The sequence below is a fragment of the Mixophyes fleayi genome, chromosome 4 (assembly GCF_038048845.1).
Source record: "Mixophyes fleayi isolate aMixFle1 chromosome 4, aMixFle1.hap1, whole genome shotgun sequence".
Taxonomy (NCBI): domain Eukaryota; kingdom Metazoa; phylum Chordata; class Amphibia; order Anura; family Limnodynastidae; genus Mixophyes; species Mixophyes fleayi.
In genome coordinates this window covers 115,842,108-115,858,363 of record NC_134405.1, presented here as the reverse complement: position 1 = coordinate 115,858,363, position 16,256 = coordinate 115,842,108, and the positions used below count along the sequence as shown (strand labels likewise).

The 16,256-nt window shown below is 38.6% G+C and overlaps 1 protein-coding gene across 3 annotated transcripts in view; it reads right to left on the bottom strand.

The window, feature by feature from the left end:
* Positions 1–16,256, bottom strand: part of CGNL1 (cingulin like 1) — an 88,289-nt gene that overhangs the window by 46,995 nt on the left and 25,038 nt on the right. For all 3 annotated transcript variants that reach the window (XM_075208057.1, XM_075208058.1, XM_075208056.1), the window contains exons 3-8: positions 11,847–11,941; positions 9,746–9,839; positions 6,976–7,077; positions 5,673–5,821; positions 3,503–3,641; positions 1,144–1,356 (exon numbers count right to left, since the gene is read on the bottom strand). In XM_075208057.1, coding sequence (XP_075064158.1) covers positions 1,144–1,356; positions 3,503–3,641; positions 5,673–5,821; positions 6,976–7,077; positions 9,746–9,839; positions 11,847–11,941 — 792 coding nt within the window. The remainder of the gene's footprint in view (positions 1–1,143; positions 1,357–3,502; positions 3,642–5,672; positions 5,822–6,975; positions 7,078–9,745; positions 9,840–11,846; positions 11,942–16,256) is intronic.

Genomic DNA, 16,256 nt, shown 5'->3' with positions numbered 1-16,256 from the left:
GTGATTTGTAGATGTGTTGCTACTACCAGCCACAATCTATAACCGCTGTTTCGGAAAAACTATTGCAACAAATTAATACATTTCTTTCTATGTTCAACCTGAAGTAGATCAATCACGGTTCCTGTCTCATCGCTTACTCCACATTTCAATAAATAACCTCCAATGTATTATTGACAATCACCCTGTTTTGCCCATTTTGGTTATAAATCCATATTGTCTCATTTTAATCCTCTTATTAATATATTATACTTCAAGGTCAAGACAATGTTACACACCCAGATAATATGTTTAGCTCTGCAGACTATTCAATGTCAACTGCGGTTTTTGCGATGTGTGGGTGAACTTTTGGAGACTCACCAAGTTCAAGCTCAATGTTTTTAAAGAACTTCAAACCACATGCGTAGCATTTCTAGGTAGATAAGATAAGATATAATAAAGTGCATTTAACATCAGAGAAGGTACACCCTTGCAATCTTGCCAGTGAGAAGTATAAGACGCATTTTAGAGGAGTTACAGTTTATGTGGATTTTTTCCATATTGGAAGTTTAACTATTCAGCACACGTTGAAAACTATTAAATATATCTCAGTGCGTTTATCTCAGAATCAGTTCTATATGTTTCAGTAGTTTTCTTACATTAGAGAATACATTAGAGAATGCTCTATTCAAGGAATAAAACACTTTTTAAATGACTGTTTTTGCTATCCTATTGTAGGGACAACAGAAGAGGTATCACGCAAAGGCAGTGTCATAGTCAGTGGTAACTGTTAGGGGCTAAAACTAAAAATCTTGACAACAACTCCCATATTCGACAGTGATAGAGTTTTCACCCTTTTATCAATCGGCCCCTGTGTCCCAGTAGGCAGGTCACAAGCAATATCCCTGAAGATTGAGAACGGCAAGTTATCAACGCTTTGATCTACTCTGCGAATCATGCCGTATGAGGAGTTGTGCAGTATTATCATATTTTATAATAAGACACCACCAGGGTTCCCTCAGTGTCATACAAATGGCAAATATGCTACAATGCACAGAAAGAAGCTTAGGTAGTAATATTGACTGACTGAAGAGTGCAAAGCTGCAAGAACAAATATAAAAAAACTTTAGCTAAAAAAAGAGTCCTAGCAGCAATATTATAGGTCACCTTAATCGCTTCTTCCAGACGCTCTCGCATTTTTTTCAGCTCTCTCTCGTATTTCTCTTTAAGCTTATCAATCTCCTGATCGTGGGTCGATACCTCCTCTTTCAGTGCACCCTTTAAGGCCGTAAGTTCACGCTCTCTCTTCTTTAAGAGATCTTCTTGTTCTTCTTTTGCCATTAGCAGCTCTTGAGCTCCTTGTTTCATATGCATGAACTCCTAAGAAACAAAATCACCTTAAATGAACCTTATACACAAAAGCGGCAAGAAAATAGTTTGTTTTATACCATAGTAAAAGAAAACACCCCTAATGATTCCATAAGTGGATATTTCCATAACCCAAGTCTGTAGAATATCATGGGTGCAAACTCGTATTCTCTAATCTATCTATACCGGGATATAAGGTGAAGCCTTGTAAAACCCTGACTCAAATATTTTTTTGGGCCACTGGCAATTTTTTAATTTAGAATGTTATTTCACAGTTCAAACTCTTGATATACCGAGAGGAAGCGTTCATTAAACTAGCTTTATAGATATTTTTAGCACCTAAAAAGAAACACTAACTGTTTATCATGGAATTTCATATTAAAAGGAATATTATGCTAAATTTCACAAACTCACCACCTACATAAATTAACCAAACATTGCATTAGTGTAGCATAAAAATACAAATTTAACATTTTAAATAGTATTAGATATACACGCAGAACAGAAACCACTATTACTATTATTGCTTATTTACATAATGCCACTCGTAATACACAGCGTCATAAGGAGAATATGTAGTCATTCACATCAGTCCCTGTCCCAATGGAGATTTCCGTCTAAATAACGTAATATACACACAATTTTATCAGAAGCCAATTAACTTACCACTATGTTTCTGTGGGTGAAACCAGAGTGCCCATGAGGAGAACATACAACACACAAACACCACACAGATAGGTCAGTTACAGAATAGTTTGCTGCCACACAATAATGTACACTATAAATACACACACACACATATATATATATAATATATATATATATATATATATATATATATATATATATATATATAATATATATATATATAATATATATATATATATATATATATATATATATATATATATATATATACACACACACACACATAGTGGTTGAAGTGAAGTGGGGGTGTATACCATTGTAGAACTATTAAGTTCCATTCACTTACATCCCCCTTAGATTTTTCATACCACCACTTCCAAATTTCCACTCAGACTACTGTGTGTAATTATGCTACAAAATCTACTATATAAATGCCTAGTAGCATGTGAAAAACAAAAAAAAAAAACAAGCTGCAGCGCCACCTGCTGGGCAGAGTTATACACTGACCTATATATTTCTTGAAGGAGAAGTGACAGTTGGGAGTGGTTGGTGGTTGCCAGGGGTGACAGTGGGGAGTTTTTAACACCTTAAGTAGCTTGATGAAGGATGTGGCGATGAAGATGAAGGATGAGGTGATGGAGAAAAATGATGAGGTGGTGACATGTGGACAAAACCACATTAAAAAAGGGCACTTGCGTCGGGAAGTAACGCTCTTCCCCTGAGGAGGCCTGGGCTAGGCCCAAATGCATGACAAGAACCTTTTTAACACCTTAAGTAGCTTGATTTGACTAGAATGCATGAGTATCATGCACGGGTTAACATATATATATATATATATACATACACACACATCTCTATCCCACGGGCCAACCTGCCCCTGACTAACAGTTATTTATAGTGCCAACATGTCATGCAACACTTTTACAGAGAGTATTTAATCATTCCCGTCAGTCCCTACCCCAGTGGAGCTTACAATCTTTATTCCCTACCACATGTGTCCACACACATAGGTTAATTCTGTCAGACGACCATTCATCTATGCGAGAGGAAAAAGGAGCATGCAAACATGAGGAGAGCATACAAGCTTCACACAGATAGGGGAACTGGTCGGAACTAAACCCATGACCCCAGCACAGTGAGGCAGAGATGCTAACCACTGTACTGTGTACTGTTCATAATATTATGAAAGCTACTACTAGATCTCTTAGGGGGGAATTCAATTATGCACAGAGGAACGGTCACAAAGGCACTGCACATTATCGCAACATTGCGGATTTCTCTTTGTCCCCCATAGGGGCGAGACATGAAATCTGCGATGTTGCCATACTGTAAAAAGAGTGTGGCTTATTAAATTCCCCCATAAACTGTAAACTGGTACCTATAGGACTACCCTGAAATCATAACTATACCCATCTGTATATTATAAACACACTGCTGTATATTACAAAGATATATCTATCTATCTATATCTCCTAACCGCATGCATAATGTGCACCTTCATTTAACTGACCTCTATCAAAGCTTCCCTCTCTCCATCAACATCTGAGTGTTTCGCATTATCCAATTCATCATGCATTTCTGACAGCTGTTCCTGCAGGTCTCTGATCTCAGTCTGATATTGTTCCTGCTCCATCTTCAGCTCAAACAATCTGTCAGGGAAATAGGCAGCAGTCATGAAGTAAATAAAAAGAAATCAGTTAGTGGCCAGTCACCAACTTGTAGACATTCTTAGCACAGTGAACTAACTCTTTAGTTGGTAAAACAGACAAAAGCTCAGATCCGTTCCACACACCTGGAGGTGTTGTAGTTCAGCTCCTTCTATGAACAACTGGATCTGTGAACAACATGTCCACACAGTTCAGGATGAAACTGCACAGAGCCAGTCATTCATCAGGCCAAACAAACATATCCCATGGTCAATAATGACCGTCCTATGACCTCACAGAATAGCCAATGGTGTCATCAGCTAACTTTATTTTCTGTTTGATAAACTCTAAAATAACCATTAGGATGGCTACACATGGTACAATATTCAGCCAGTATGGTTACAAATTTATCAGATAGGCCTGTCAAGATTTCAAGATGTTATTTGACCAACTTATGTATATTAGAATACTGTATACAAATTAAAAGGCATTGTTCACCTACAGAGGACTCATTTTTTGAATTGTACATGTCCACCTGAAACGCACTAAATACACTAATATATCCATCTGATTTCCTAGCATTTTCCATTAATGAAAGTGCCTTATCATCCAGGCCTAGTTATTAATTTTTCCTGCCTTGGCCAAACATGTATCCTCAGTGCAGTTAGTTATTTCCTTTTCTCTTGGATAGGACACAACTGTGCAGATATAACGCAGAGGGACTGCAAAAGAGGAATAAATCAGTGTATTTAGTTAAAGTTGCAGTAGGATCAGCAGAAAACAATACATTATAGTCTGGTTGTAGGAACACCCTTTACTAAATAGAATATATGCTTCTACATACAACAGTCAGATAACAATTGTGAGAGTGACTTCCAACAATGAAGCTATTATGAAAACGAAAATTTGCCACAATATATAACAAAACAAAATGTAAAAAATTAAAGTGAAAACCTTTTACAACACAGTTGAGCAGGGTTAGTTTTACCATACTACTTGAGAAAGATAGCGGTAGTGAGGACTTAAACCAGGCAAATACAGAGATCCACAGAACTGAAGCATATGTCAGGGCGAATTTCAGCTGAATGGCATCTGGAAACCCCACAACACCATGGACATGAATAAAGCCACAGCACACCACAGTAGTAATCTACCTAGCTTGGTTCCAAGTGAACACATACACAGAAAGCAACATTTCATGGTAAATCCCCCCCCATTGCTTTCCATGTACATGCACACTTGGAATAAACCGAGGCAGGCACTCAACCTCACCCACAGAAAGAGGAATACGTAGATTGATTTACATTTGTATCATACAATTACCTCTAGATTGTTTTTCTGGTACAACTAGATCTTCATTTTCATTTCAGCCTTTAGAGGCCACTCCAAGGACTATCCATCTTATTTATTTATTACACATTATTAATATGTGCAGTGGTCAAAGTGGGGGTGTATACAGTGGTATGCCATAGCGCCACTTCTCCTACTGTCTGCATTATAATACTGTCATATTCCATTCACTTACACCTCCAATACATTGTTCATACCGCCACTTCTAAATTTCCACTTCTACCACTGAATATATGTATTTGCGTAAGTAGTTTACACCGTAGATGCCTATTTGGAAAGTACCCCTGACCCCAAGGACCTTGCGAATAAAAAGTATAAATGCTGAAATTAAAAAAAGACAGAGTTTGTTACTGTAGATGTACTTTTAAATAAATTAAATGGTATTTTGCACTGGAATTAAAAACAAAAATGCAGACTTGCCCTGCAGGCACCCACTGGTATGTTTATTATGTACACTATTATATACCTCAGCCTGTTGATGGACTTGTCAATCAATAGGAATGAAACAGAAATCTATACGTTCATGCTACCAATGTTGAAATAAAGTCTGTGGGAAAGTTCCTGGAAGTGTATATATTTTTTTTTACTGCTTACTTTACTTTATCGATTATGAATACCTTATAAAGACAATATAACTGCCAGGAATGCGGTATAACAATATTTGAATGTTTAAGTTAAACTTACTCATCTAGATGTTTTCTTAATTCTTTCTCACTCTCCCCCAGTTTCCCACGAAGAGCTAAATTTTCCTCCATACTGCGTTCAAGTTGTACCTGAATGTCTTTCATGTTTGCCTTTGTCTTACTCTTCTCGTCTTTGTTGTTTTCCTGATTCTAGAGCCATGTGGTGGAAAGAATGTTATTAGTAGAAATCAAATTCAATAAAAACATACACAAACATTTTTCAATAGGGTGCTCAAAACCATAACAAAAAGGAACACCATTATTAACTCATGCTTTAGTCACAAAGGTCAGCATCGTGGCACAGTGGTTAGCACTGCTGGCTCACAGAGTTGGGGCCATGAGTTCAATTCCAACCTGGGCCTACCTGTATGGAGTTTCTCCCCATGGTTGCCTGGGTTTCCTCCGGGGCTCTGGTTTCCTTCCACAGCCCAATATTGCTAGTTAATTGGCTTCTGACAAAATGGACCCTGATAGGGAATTAGACTGTAAACTGCAATAGGGCAGGGATGTGAATGACAAATCAGTACAGCGCTGTGTAACTTGGTTGGTGCTATACAAACAACAGTAAATTATTAGAGGTCAGCCTTCCGCAGAACCAAGGTCAGTCCCAGCTTGTGCCACTCACATTCCTCATTTTTCTTGAATTTGCAGCAGCATTAGTAGAATTATTACTAGGCAGCAGGTTTAACTGCTTTACTGATACTGCCACCAAAGTGCAGACTGAGAGAACTTCATGCTACGTGACTGTCCCAGTTTTATCCTGCAAAAACATTGGATCCCTAAACACATCTGATGTTCAGGCAACAAATCTGAAACCCAATGATAAATTTGTGCCTCATATGGATCAGTGGCTCATGATGAATAGATAGGCTACTTTTATTATTATTATTATTAATTTTTATTTATAGGGCGCCACTAGGTGTCCATAGCACCGTACAGATACAAACGAAATTACAATACGAGGTGAGACAGCACAGTACAGTAAAGAATAATCACAGTAACTCAGTGAGCTCAAAGCACAGCTAGATAGGCGGGGGAGGGGAGAGAGGAAGGTCCGCCACAACGGAGCCCAAGAGGGAGGGCACGGATGACATGGAGACCCCCAGGGGGGAGAGGGGACAGGGGGAAGAGGGTCCTCGAGGAGGAAGGCTAGGTAGCTGGAGAGCAGAGTTAAAAGTGGTGAAGACAGGAGGAGAGATGACCCTGCTCAAAGGAGTGTACAATCTAACTTTTATTGTGTAAATGAAACAGGTGTAATGTAATAATGACAAAAATATAACTGTGATGAGAAAGTGTTTTAGCACCTTAATTTGCTCATCAAGTTGTTTCTGGAGGGCCGCAAGCTTTTTTTCCAGCTCATTTTTCTGGTCAGACAACATCTTGATTTCTGCTGCTGGATCTGGAGACTGAAAGCGTGAGAAAGTTCAACATCAAGTTCATTCAAATGAGCTTTGCACTTCATAATAGTGTATTAATAGCCCAATAGCATATATGGCAATTCATTCTGATGCAAAGAGAAAGTGTTCAATAATACAGGTTATGATCTGCTAAAGTGCGCGCACATATTGTACTTTACATGTGGTGTTTGTGTGTTCCCAATTCAGTTATCGGTACTCCATTCCAATTTTTAAGAGTGTTGACTATGTAAATTGTTCCTATTTGCAAATGTATTAAATAACTTCATTGCTTCAAAACACATTAAATTGAAAATCAAAAGCTAATTTGACCTACAATTGAAAATTCAGCTTTGCATGGAAAATCCTTCCATGTTAAACCTAGGGTGCGGTGTTGACACAATCCCATGGGTCCAATCCCATGGACAATGTCTGGTACATATCTGATAGTACCTGTTGCACCCACTGGCAGCCTGTTGATTGCCAAAACAAAGACTTGATCGGCATGAGTGAGGAGAGTACCCTGATGCCTGCCACATGCTCCTCGCTATTAACCAGGTACTTTTCTTATAAGGCAGTGTGTTTACAACAAGATAACAAAAAACACACTGTCCACAAGAGCAAGCTAGCTGCACCAGATGTTCGAGTCATACCCCAGGTAAGCACACTTGCCCAATCTCCTGGAATGTCCGGGAGACTCTAGGCCACTCTCCCGCATCATGCCTACTTTCTAGTGACGTGGTTGGAATCGGACCTTAATGAAACAATTTGGTAATTTTAGTGACTATGCAGGTAAATAATCTTTGGGGATAAAGCTTAAATTAGGATATAGTCCACAATTTTTTGGGGGGAGATAACCTTTAAATAAATTAGTTAAAATTAAGGCTTCACCCTCAATACAGTGCTATATTTCTGCATGAATTTGCATTAATAGATGTTGTAACAAGCTACAACACTACCCAGAACTGAAATGATGCTATTAACTTCTAGCATGTTGACTTTTGGTTAAAGGTTTGGTTGAACTACAGTATGTGTGTGGCCAAATTAGATCTATTTGCCCATTGTCTCAGAGCCTCATTAGCATGGTCAGCTGATTATCACACAAACTGGATAACTTACATTGCTTAACCATATTTTTGCTACTTCAGAAGGACAACTAATTAATTCTAATAGATGTTCACCAGGACTGCAGTTATTTTTAGCCCATAAATGCAGCAGTTTGTGTCTACTTTGGTCTAAATGTGAATATGTGTAGGTTTGGATAGTTTCAGGTCAGGTGAGCTCATAGCCAAGAAGCAGTAATTAGGAAATGATTCACCTATTACAATGAAAATAAGCAGGTAGCCAGGGACTGGGAAAGTACTAGCTATACCATTGCCAATTATGAGAAGGAGGAAAGCATATTATTTCTAAAAAAAACACTTCCAATAAGAAATTACCAATATTTTCACACACATCTTGCAAATACAAATTTAATCGCCTACACGTAGGAATTGCCCCATTTTCCAGGGTTTATTCTGTCCCTGGTTTTTAAACTGCAGCCCATGTGAAAAAGGAACACATGCCATCACAGAGAGCCATGATCCTGGTGCCTGCCAGATTATCCAAGCAGTTTCATGTCTCATTGTAGGCAGACTTCAACGTAACGAAATGCTCCCATACAACTTGTCTGAACAAGCCTTAAACCTGTGATGCACTGATGTATGTAAATGTGTGCTCATTTGTATGGCACAGTAAGCAATACTAAATCAAAATAAGACGATCAACAGGAACTTTAGCACTGAGGTGCTGGGTAGAGGAACTTACAATCTAAATGAAAACAGAAAAAATATAACTCCTGACAAATAAATGCAATGGACACATATAATAACGGCTGGGGAGCAGAAATAGTGATGGAAAATAACAAGTATAATTGATTCCATGGCAGTCAGAAGAACAAGCAAACATACAAGAGTAAATAAACACTATTCAAAACACCTACAACATATGCAAACACACAAAAACTATACAGAAACAATTGTAGAACTGTATTCACAGAGCTCAGTAATTAAGTGGTGGTAAATTTTAGCCAATAATCATGTGGTGCTTAGTACATGTATTTAATGGCGTGCTCTTAGGAGCCCTCTATTTAATCTGCTCTAGAAGGCAGTCATGAGACGTGGATTAAGGAAAGAAAAGAAAAAAAAAACAACATACTGCCATACTTAAAAGTACTTTAAGGAGTCAAATATTTGTGTTCCACTTAGAGTCACCTTAATTTAATTCCACGCTCAGCTGGTAATATTTGTGTTCTTGGGCCAGGACTCAATAAGCTTATACTTTCCAAAGAAGACCTTTTTCACATTTCCTGAACTAACAGGACATGCAATATAATAACCATTATGTGTTATTATGGATGAAAACAAGCAAAAGTTGTTGGATGTAAAGCATAATCAATAACCTTTTAATTTTAGTGTTAACCTTTAATAAAAGCAAATTGACAAATGGTCAGTGGTAAGTGGGTTAATATTGACCTTTTATCATAAAAGTAAAGCACCACAGCAATTACAATACAACAAAAGAAAAAACTCAAAGCAATAGAAATGTCATTAAAACAGAAAAGTAATTACATAAACGAGTTCTTATCTCCATATGTACAAAGAGTAAACACCATTTAAATTAAGGGAGTGTGACTATTTACCCGCACAGTGCTGGATGCTCGGGACTTTAAAGTCTGAATTTTTTCAAAAACCAAGTTGACTTTTCTTTTTGTGGCATCATCATTATCAGGACTCCTGAATGTAGAAAAGCAATAACATACTTAATTGCCTATTGTAATATATTTTACACTTTTGTTTTTTAAATGAACTGCAGTTAGGTTCTAACATGCAGAAGTAACCTGGATAACATCGGTTATCAGTTTAAAACGGAAAGAATAAAACATTGTATACATAAGTGTTGATAGAAGGTGTGGAAAGGAGTCGGTACTGTACTGAGGACACTGATATGCAGAGAGGAATGCTGCAAGCAAAATCTACAAGGATTTATTAGGTATCTTATGCTCATAAAAGAATGTAAACGCAGCCCAGCATAGAAAACTGCCAGCTTGGGGCATCTTCAGAAGCAGAGCTTTTGCCATTATCCAGATAAAAGTAGCAGGTTTCCGAATTGTTGTTAGGTCCTTATTAGAAATGCATGAAAATGTTGAACCAGTTCAAAACCAGAATTTCAATGGCTTGATTGCGTTCAACATTCGATAAACCACAATTTGATTTTGCGGTTTGAAATTACAGGCTCCCGTTAGAAGTTTGCCATCCACAGTTTGCATAAAAAAATTAGTGTGTGTGAGCAATTTTTCATGCACCTAACCATAGGAGCACCTGAGGGGCTGGTTTTCACTATAGCACTGGGACCTTAAGCGCGTGCTCTGCCTGCTAGAGTGGAAACAAGCCCAGGATGTCTAGCTTTGGGGCTGGCTAAGGGCTTTACAGGAAAAGGGGGCAAACTGGCCAACTTTTTAAATTATGTATTTACATTATAGAGCACTGTACATGGGGACTAGTGAAAGAAAAGCAGAACATGAAGATTGCATCACCGGAACTTTGTACGTCTGAGAAATGGACTGTCCTGTTGTAAAGTCAGATGAGTAATTTTGCCACAGTCTCACTCACTCACATGCATTTCGAACTAGAAGGAATTTTAATGCATATATATCTCATGCTACTAAACATTAGAAACATATTTAGTCATTATTGTTAGACATAAATTACAGATCATCATGAGCAACAAATTCATTAATTTGCGAGCCATTTACAAACCAATACTGACCATCTTCTGCTCGATAAGGACATTCTGTTTTTACTATTTTAATCAACTGACATACATGTATTTTGGGTAACTCATGTGACATTGTGGTAAAATGTGGAAGAAAGTCTAAAATGAGTCTATAGTAGGTTGTGGACATCATCCAGCTGTTAAAGCTTATTTAAAAAAAAATAAAAAAGCCATCTCTACTTAGATTTACTAAGTAAATGTATCATTTCATGTCATAGCTTTAGAATATCATTTATCCTTAATACATATTTGCATACTGTAAAAAAATATTTTCAGGGAGATTGTGCAGGTAACAAGGGGGCGTGTCATTCTCCGCCCAAGGGGTGTGCCAGCACCACCAGATGGAAGCTACAGTACTGTGCGCTGCATGCGGCCAGAGGGGGGTTGTGTGTGGGTGTTATTTTACCGTTAAGGCAACACTGGTGATATCCAAGAAGCAGCAGTAAAATTAATGCTTTGCTTTATAAATGATAACATGCAGAAGCATAGGGAGCCAATTGCTTGTGAGGGGTGAATAAATAGAGAAAAATGCCTATCTCTGTAATAAACATTTTCTCACATAGGACTTGATATAAAGGTCATATATTCTGCAACTATGAAAAGTCTATCAAACTTTAGCAAATACATTTTGGACTGCTAATACATGCTAACTCACTTGAGCCATATTGCTTAGTGAGCCTGTGTTAGCTCGGACTGGCAATTTCACTTCGTGACACGCGCCTACTCAAACTGCAGTTCGGGAAGCACAGTGGTGATCTGTGAGGTTAGCCTACTGTCTCGGGAGGTCTGACAATATTCTCCCAGACATTTTGCCTTGATAGTCAAAGATCATTTGAATTTTGTAAATTTTAATTGGTTAGACAAACAAAAAAATAAAGCATCTGGAAGGAAAATATAGGGGATTTAAAATTATAATGATAGAATATCAATAAATTACACAGTTAACATTCAGCAAATACATCACTAACCCTTCTTTCAAGTAATTAAACAGTAACTGTTTTGCAGTTTCCTCACTGGTTTGCTGTGCAAGTTGCTGCTGACCCTTCAAAAGATCTGGCGTTGCCTGACAATAAGAAGAATCAGTGTTAATAGATATGGACTAAGCCACTTCAGTGTTCAAATATAGAAATGACAGAGGCATCATTTTTGTTGAAGACTAAACGATCAATAAATCACTGATGGATTGGATAAAGCGCTAACAGACAAAACAACCATTAAATATTATCTAACTGAATAAATAGAGAGAATGGAAAAATAAAAAAACATAGCATATACGTCATGCTGCATAGAACAATATCAGAAGCTTGAACTGCCTGCCAGTAGTGTGGTCTCATCGTGTATCATCATCATCAGCTATTTATATAGCGTCACTAATTCCGCAGCGCTGTACAGAGAACTCACTCACATCAGTCCCTGCCCCATTGGAGCTTACAGTCTAATTGCCTAACACACACACACAGACTAGGGTCAATTTTGTTAGCAGCCAATTAACCTACCAGTATGCTTTTGGAGTGTGGGAGGAAACCGGAGCACCAGGAGGAAACTCACGCAAACACGTACAAACTCCACACAGATAAGGCCATGGTCGGGAATTGAACTCATGACCCCAGTGCTGTGAGGCAGAAGTGCTAACCACGAGGCAACTGTGTATATTTCTTCTTTCATAACAGACAGGTTAAGCAGATGTTAAAAACACAGACTTTTATATGGGCATAAGCCTAATTTGAATTAATTCATACTACACAGCCAGTAGCCAATCAAGGTAGGAAATGTATCCAACCCAAGCACGAGATGACTAACCCTGTACTACTCCTTGACTATAAGCAAAAGTAACACACACCCACTACTTAACAATCTGCAGGTTATAAATGTAACACCCTTTTACTATGCGTTACCAGGCGGTTAGTGCCTCCACCTAAATCTATACTACAATTGCTGGCGAAGAGGCGTGCAGACATCACCGGCATTTACGGTAGAAATCTCTGTTCATTTTTGCACCTCTATAGGGTGCGAGGAAAAATGAGCGGATATTTAGGTCATACCTCCGCCACTAAGTGTCTCATTCCCTGATAATATTTAATATGATAGAAATTAATACATTCAATGTATGCAGAAATCAACATGTAATCTATATAAATAAACTAATCTTCTGGATCAAATTGTATTACTCCTTAAATCGCTCATTTATAACTCAACCCCAACCTTACACAAGCCAGGTTTGATTGTTACGTTACTAATAATTCTTGTTTGTAAACCGTTGCTTTAATACTATTACACCATGTATGAAATCACTGGTCTTATACTAATATATATATATATATATATTTTAATCACACTGACCAATATGTAATCAATTAGTGAAAAAAACTACAGTAAATGGAAATGGCTTCCACTTTCAATATGGTTACTACGTTAGATAGTCTTTCGTCGAATCCATCTCCAAAGAAATAAATACCATATCATTTAAAGCTCACTTAAAGTGTGTGAAAAGATGTACACACTCCAGATATCCCATACATTTATATGTATTTGTATCTTACTACAGTGAATGAAGTAATAGGTTATTATAATTTAATTGTCTCTGCTTGAAGTAAAATCTTAGTCTGATTATCTCTAAATCCAGTTTTGGGGGGTTTTTTAGAGAGAAAGGGAAACTACTGTAGTTCAGTTATATAAACATCTGTAGGCAGATTACACACACTCTTTGTCTGTCACGATACTTTCATTTAATATACTTTATTGCTAAATTCTCCTCAGTGTTCCTCTTCCTCGCCTCTCACATGTCCTCCCCCTTCTTTCTTTTTTTTTTCCACTTAACTGTCTCACCCGCTCATGCTCCCTGTCACCTGACCCTATCTTTTCTTTGTTTCTAGTCATACTCCTTCCCGCACTTTATCTCCACACATTACTCATGCACACTAATTTGTAATGTCAGCACTGTTTTTCTATATTAGTGTTTTACAGGATTTAAATAGTTTCAGTCACATAAATAAACTTTCTCATTAACGGGGTTTACATAAAAATGATGTTGCAATCTCAGAAAAAGTTTAAGGGACAACCAGGTGCTCAAAACCTCCCATAAACAATTGGTCCTAGTTATGAGCTCCTTTTGTCGCTTCGAAGCCCATGTAGCTATTTACAAACCCATCCTAAATCATATTCTTGCAGCTAAAATGGCTATAATTTTGTTGTATTATATTACAATACAACTTAATCTAATTTGTAAATGATTTATTGATTATGTATTTAATATTCACTGATATTCTTTAAGGACGTTCCTGCAGAAATATAGCAGTTTTTCCTTTCCATGTCCTATCGATAACTTCATGTCATTACTGAGAGTAGAACTCCAAAACTGACAGAAGCTAAAAAGGGTAAACCAGAGGAATGTCCGAGACCTTCCCAACATAACATAGTCTGAGCACCTGTCGCCTATACACATGGAGACAGCCATTATGCAGAACTTATAAATATTGGACATAAAAAGGGCCCGATTCATTAAAGCAAGCAAATAAAAAAATAAAATAAAAAAAAGTGTAAGTTTGCTCCTGGACAAACCATGTTACAATGCAAGGGGTGAAAATTAGCTTATTATTTTCCATGTGGCTGCTTTTTCATGTAGCAAATAAATACTTGATAGCTTTATTTTTACACTGAAATTTAACGTTGATCGTCTAGGGCATGCCCTACCCCAACTAAAAATCTGTCCTCACATTTGAAATTTATCTCCCCCTCCAATGCACATGCTTTTGCCCAGGTGCAAAGTTACTCCTTTTTCATGCTTTACTTTCATTAATGACTCAGGCCCATGGTGTCTGGGACATGAAGGTCGGGGAACTGCATTGATGGGGTCTTGGAGGAGAAAAATCCGGGACTGGGCACAATGCAAGCTCAGCAGTAAATGTCCTCCCACTTTATCTGTAATTAACTTATATTTCAATCATGTGGAAGCAACTCAATACATAAAAACATGCAGACATGGTCAAGAGGTCCAGTTGTTGTTCAGGCCAAACACCAGAGTGGGGAAGGAATGTGATCTAAGGGACTTTAACTGTGCAACGATTGTTGCTGTCAGACGGAACAAAAAACATCCAGTGAGCGGCAGTTCTGTGGACAGAAAATCCTGGTTAATGGAAGAGGTCAGAGGAGAGTGGCAATACTGACTGAAGCTGACAGGAAGGTGACAGTAACTCAAGCAACTATGCATTATCAGAGTGGTATGCAGAAGAGCATCTCTGAATGCACACATGTTGAACATTGAAGAACATTGGCTACAGCAGCAGGCCACCACAACGGATCCACTTCAGCTAAGAACGGGAAATTGAGGCTACAGTGGGCAACCAAAACCAGACAGTTGAAGATGGAAAAATGTTGACAGGTCTCACAAATCTCGATTTCTGCTTGTGACATGCAGAATTTGATGTAAACAACTCAAATGCATGGATCCATCATGTCCTGTGTCAACGCTGCAGGCTGGTGGTGGTGTAATGATAGTTTTCTTGGCACAAATACCAGCTGAGCGTTGTTTAACTCCTACAGCCTACCTGTCACTCACCGGACTGTGAGTGCCACTTCCCGTGTATTCAGGAACCGTGGCCGTCCGCCATCCTGAGGGTCTGCGCATGTGCAGCCCTTATCAAACCTTCAGTACCTGTTGCTTTTAATTGATTGGATGATCAGGCAACCCTCCCTATTTAAAGCACCTGTGATCATTACCTGGTTGCCTGATCTTGGAGTCTCATTCCCCATGAGCCTCTGAAGGTGTTCCTGTGTTCCTCGTGTATTCAGCTCCTGCCGATTCCTGTTTACTGCTATTGTGGTTTCCAGACCACTTCAACTCTCCTGTGTTCATCATGCCTGCACTCAGCTGATTCCTATCCGCTGCCTCCGTTGCTTCTACAGAGTTCCTGCTCACTTCAACTCTCCTGTGTTCATCGTGTCTGCACTCAGCTGATTCCTATCCGCTGCCTCCGTTACTACTACAGAGTTCCTGATCGTCTCAACTCTCCTGGGTTTATCGTGTCAGCGCCCCGCTGCCTTCACCTCTACTACTGGATACCAGACAGCCTCAACTCTCCCATGTTCTCCATGTTTCCAGTTCCACTTACTACTGCTTCCTGAGTATTGCTTCGTTCATTCTGGATTACCTGCCGTGCGCTGCACCAACCTGATTACCGCTTCCACTCTCCTCCTGCCGGCCTTCAGCCGTTCAGGTAACCCTGCACGTTTCTCTGACAGCCTGCTCTCCTGAACCGCGGTATGCATACTTTCCATTGACTTTGCTTGTGTATTGCATATCCATCTGGACTGAGTTGTGTTCTCCTCCGGAGTCTCCTATCCACTGAAGCTATTGTTACCATTGACTTTGTTTCCTATTG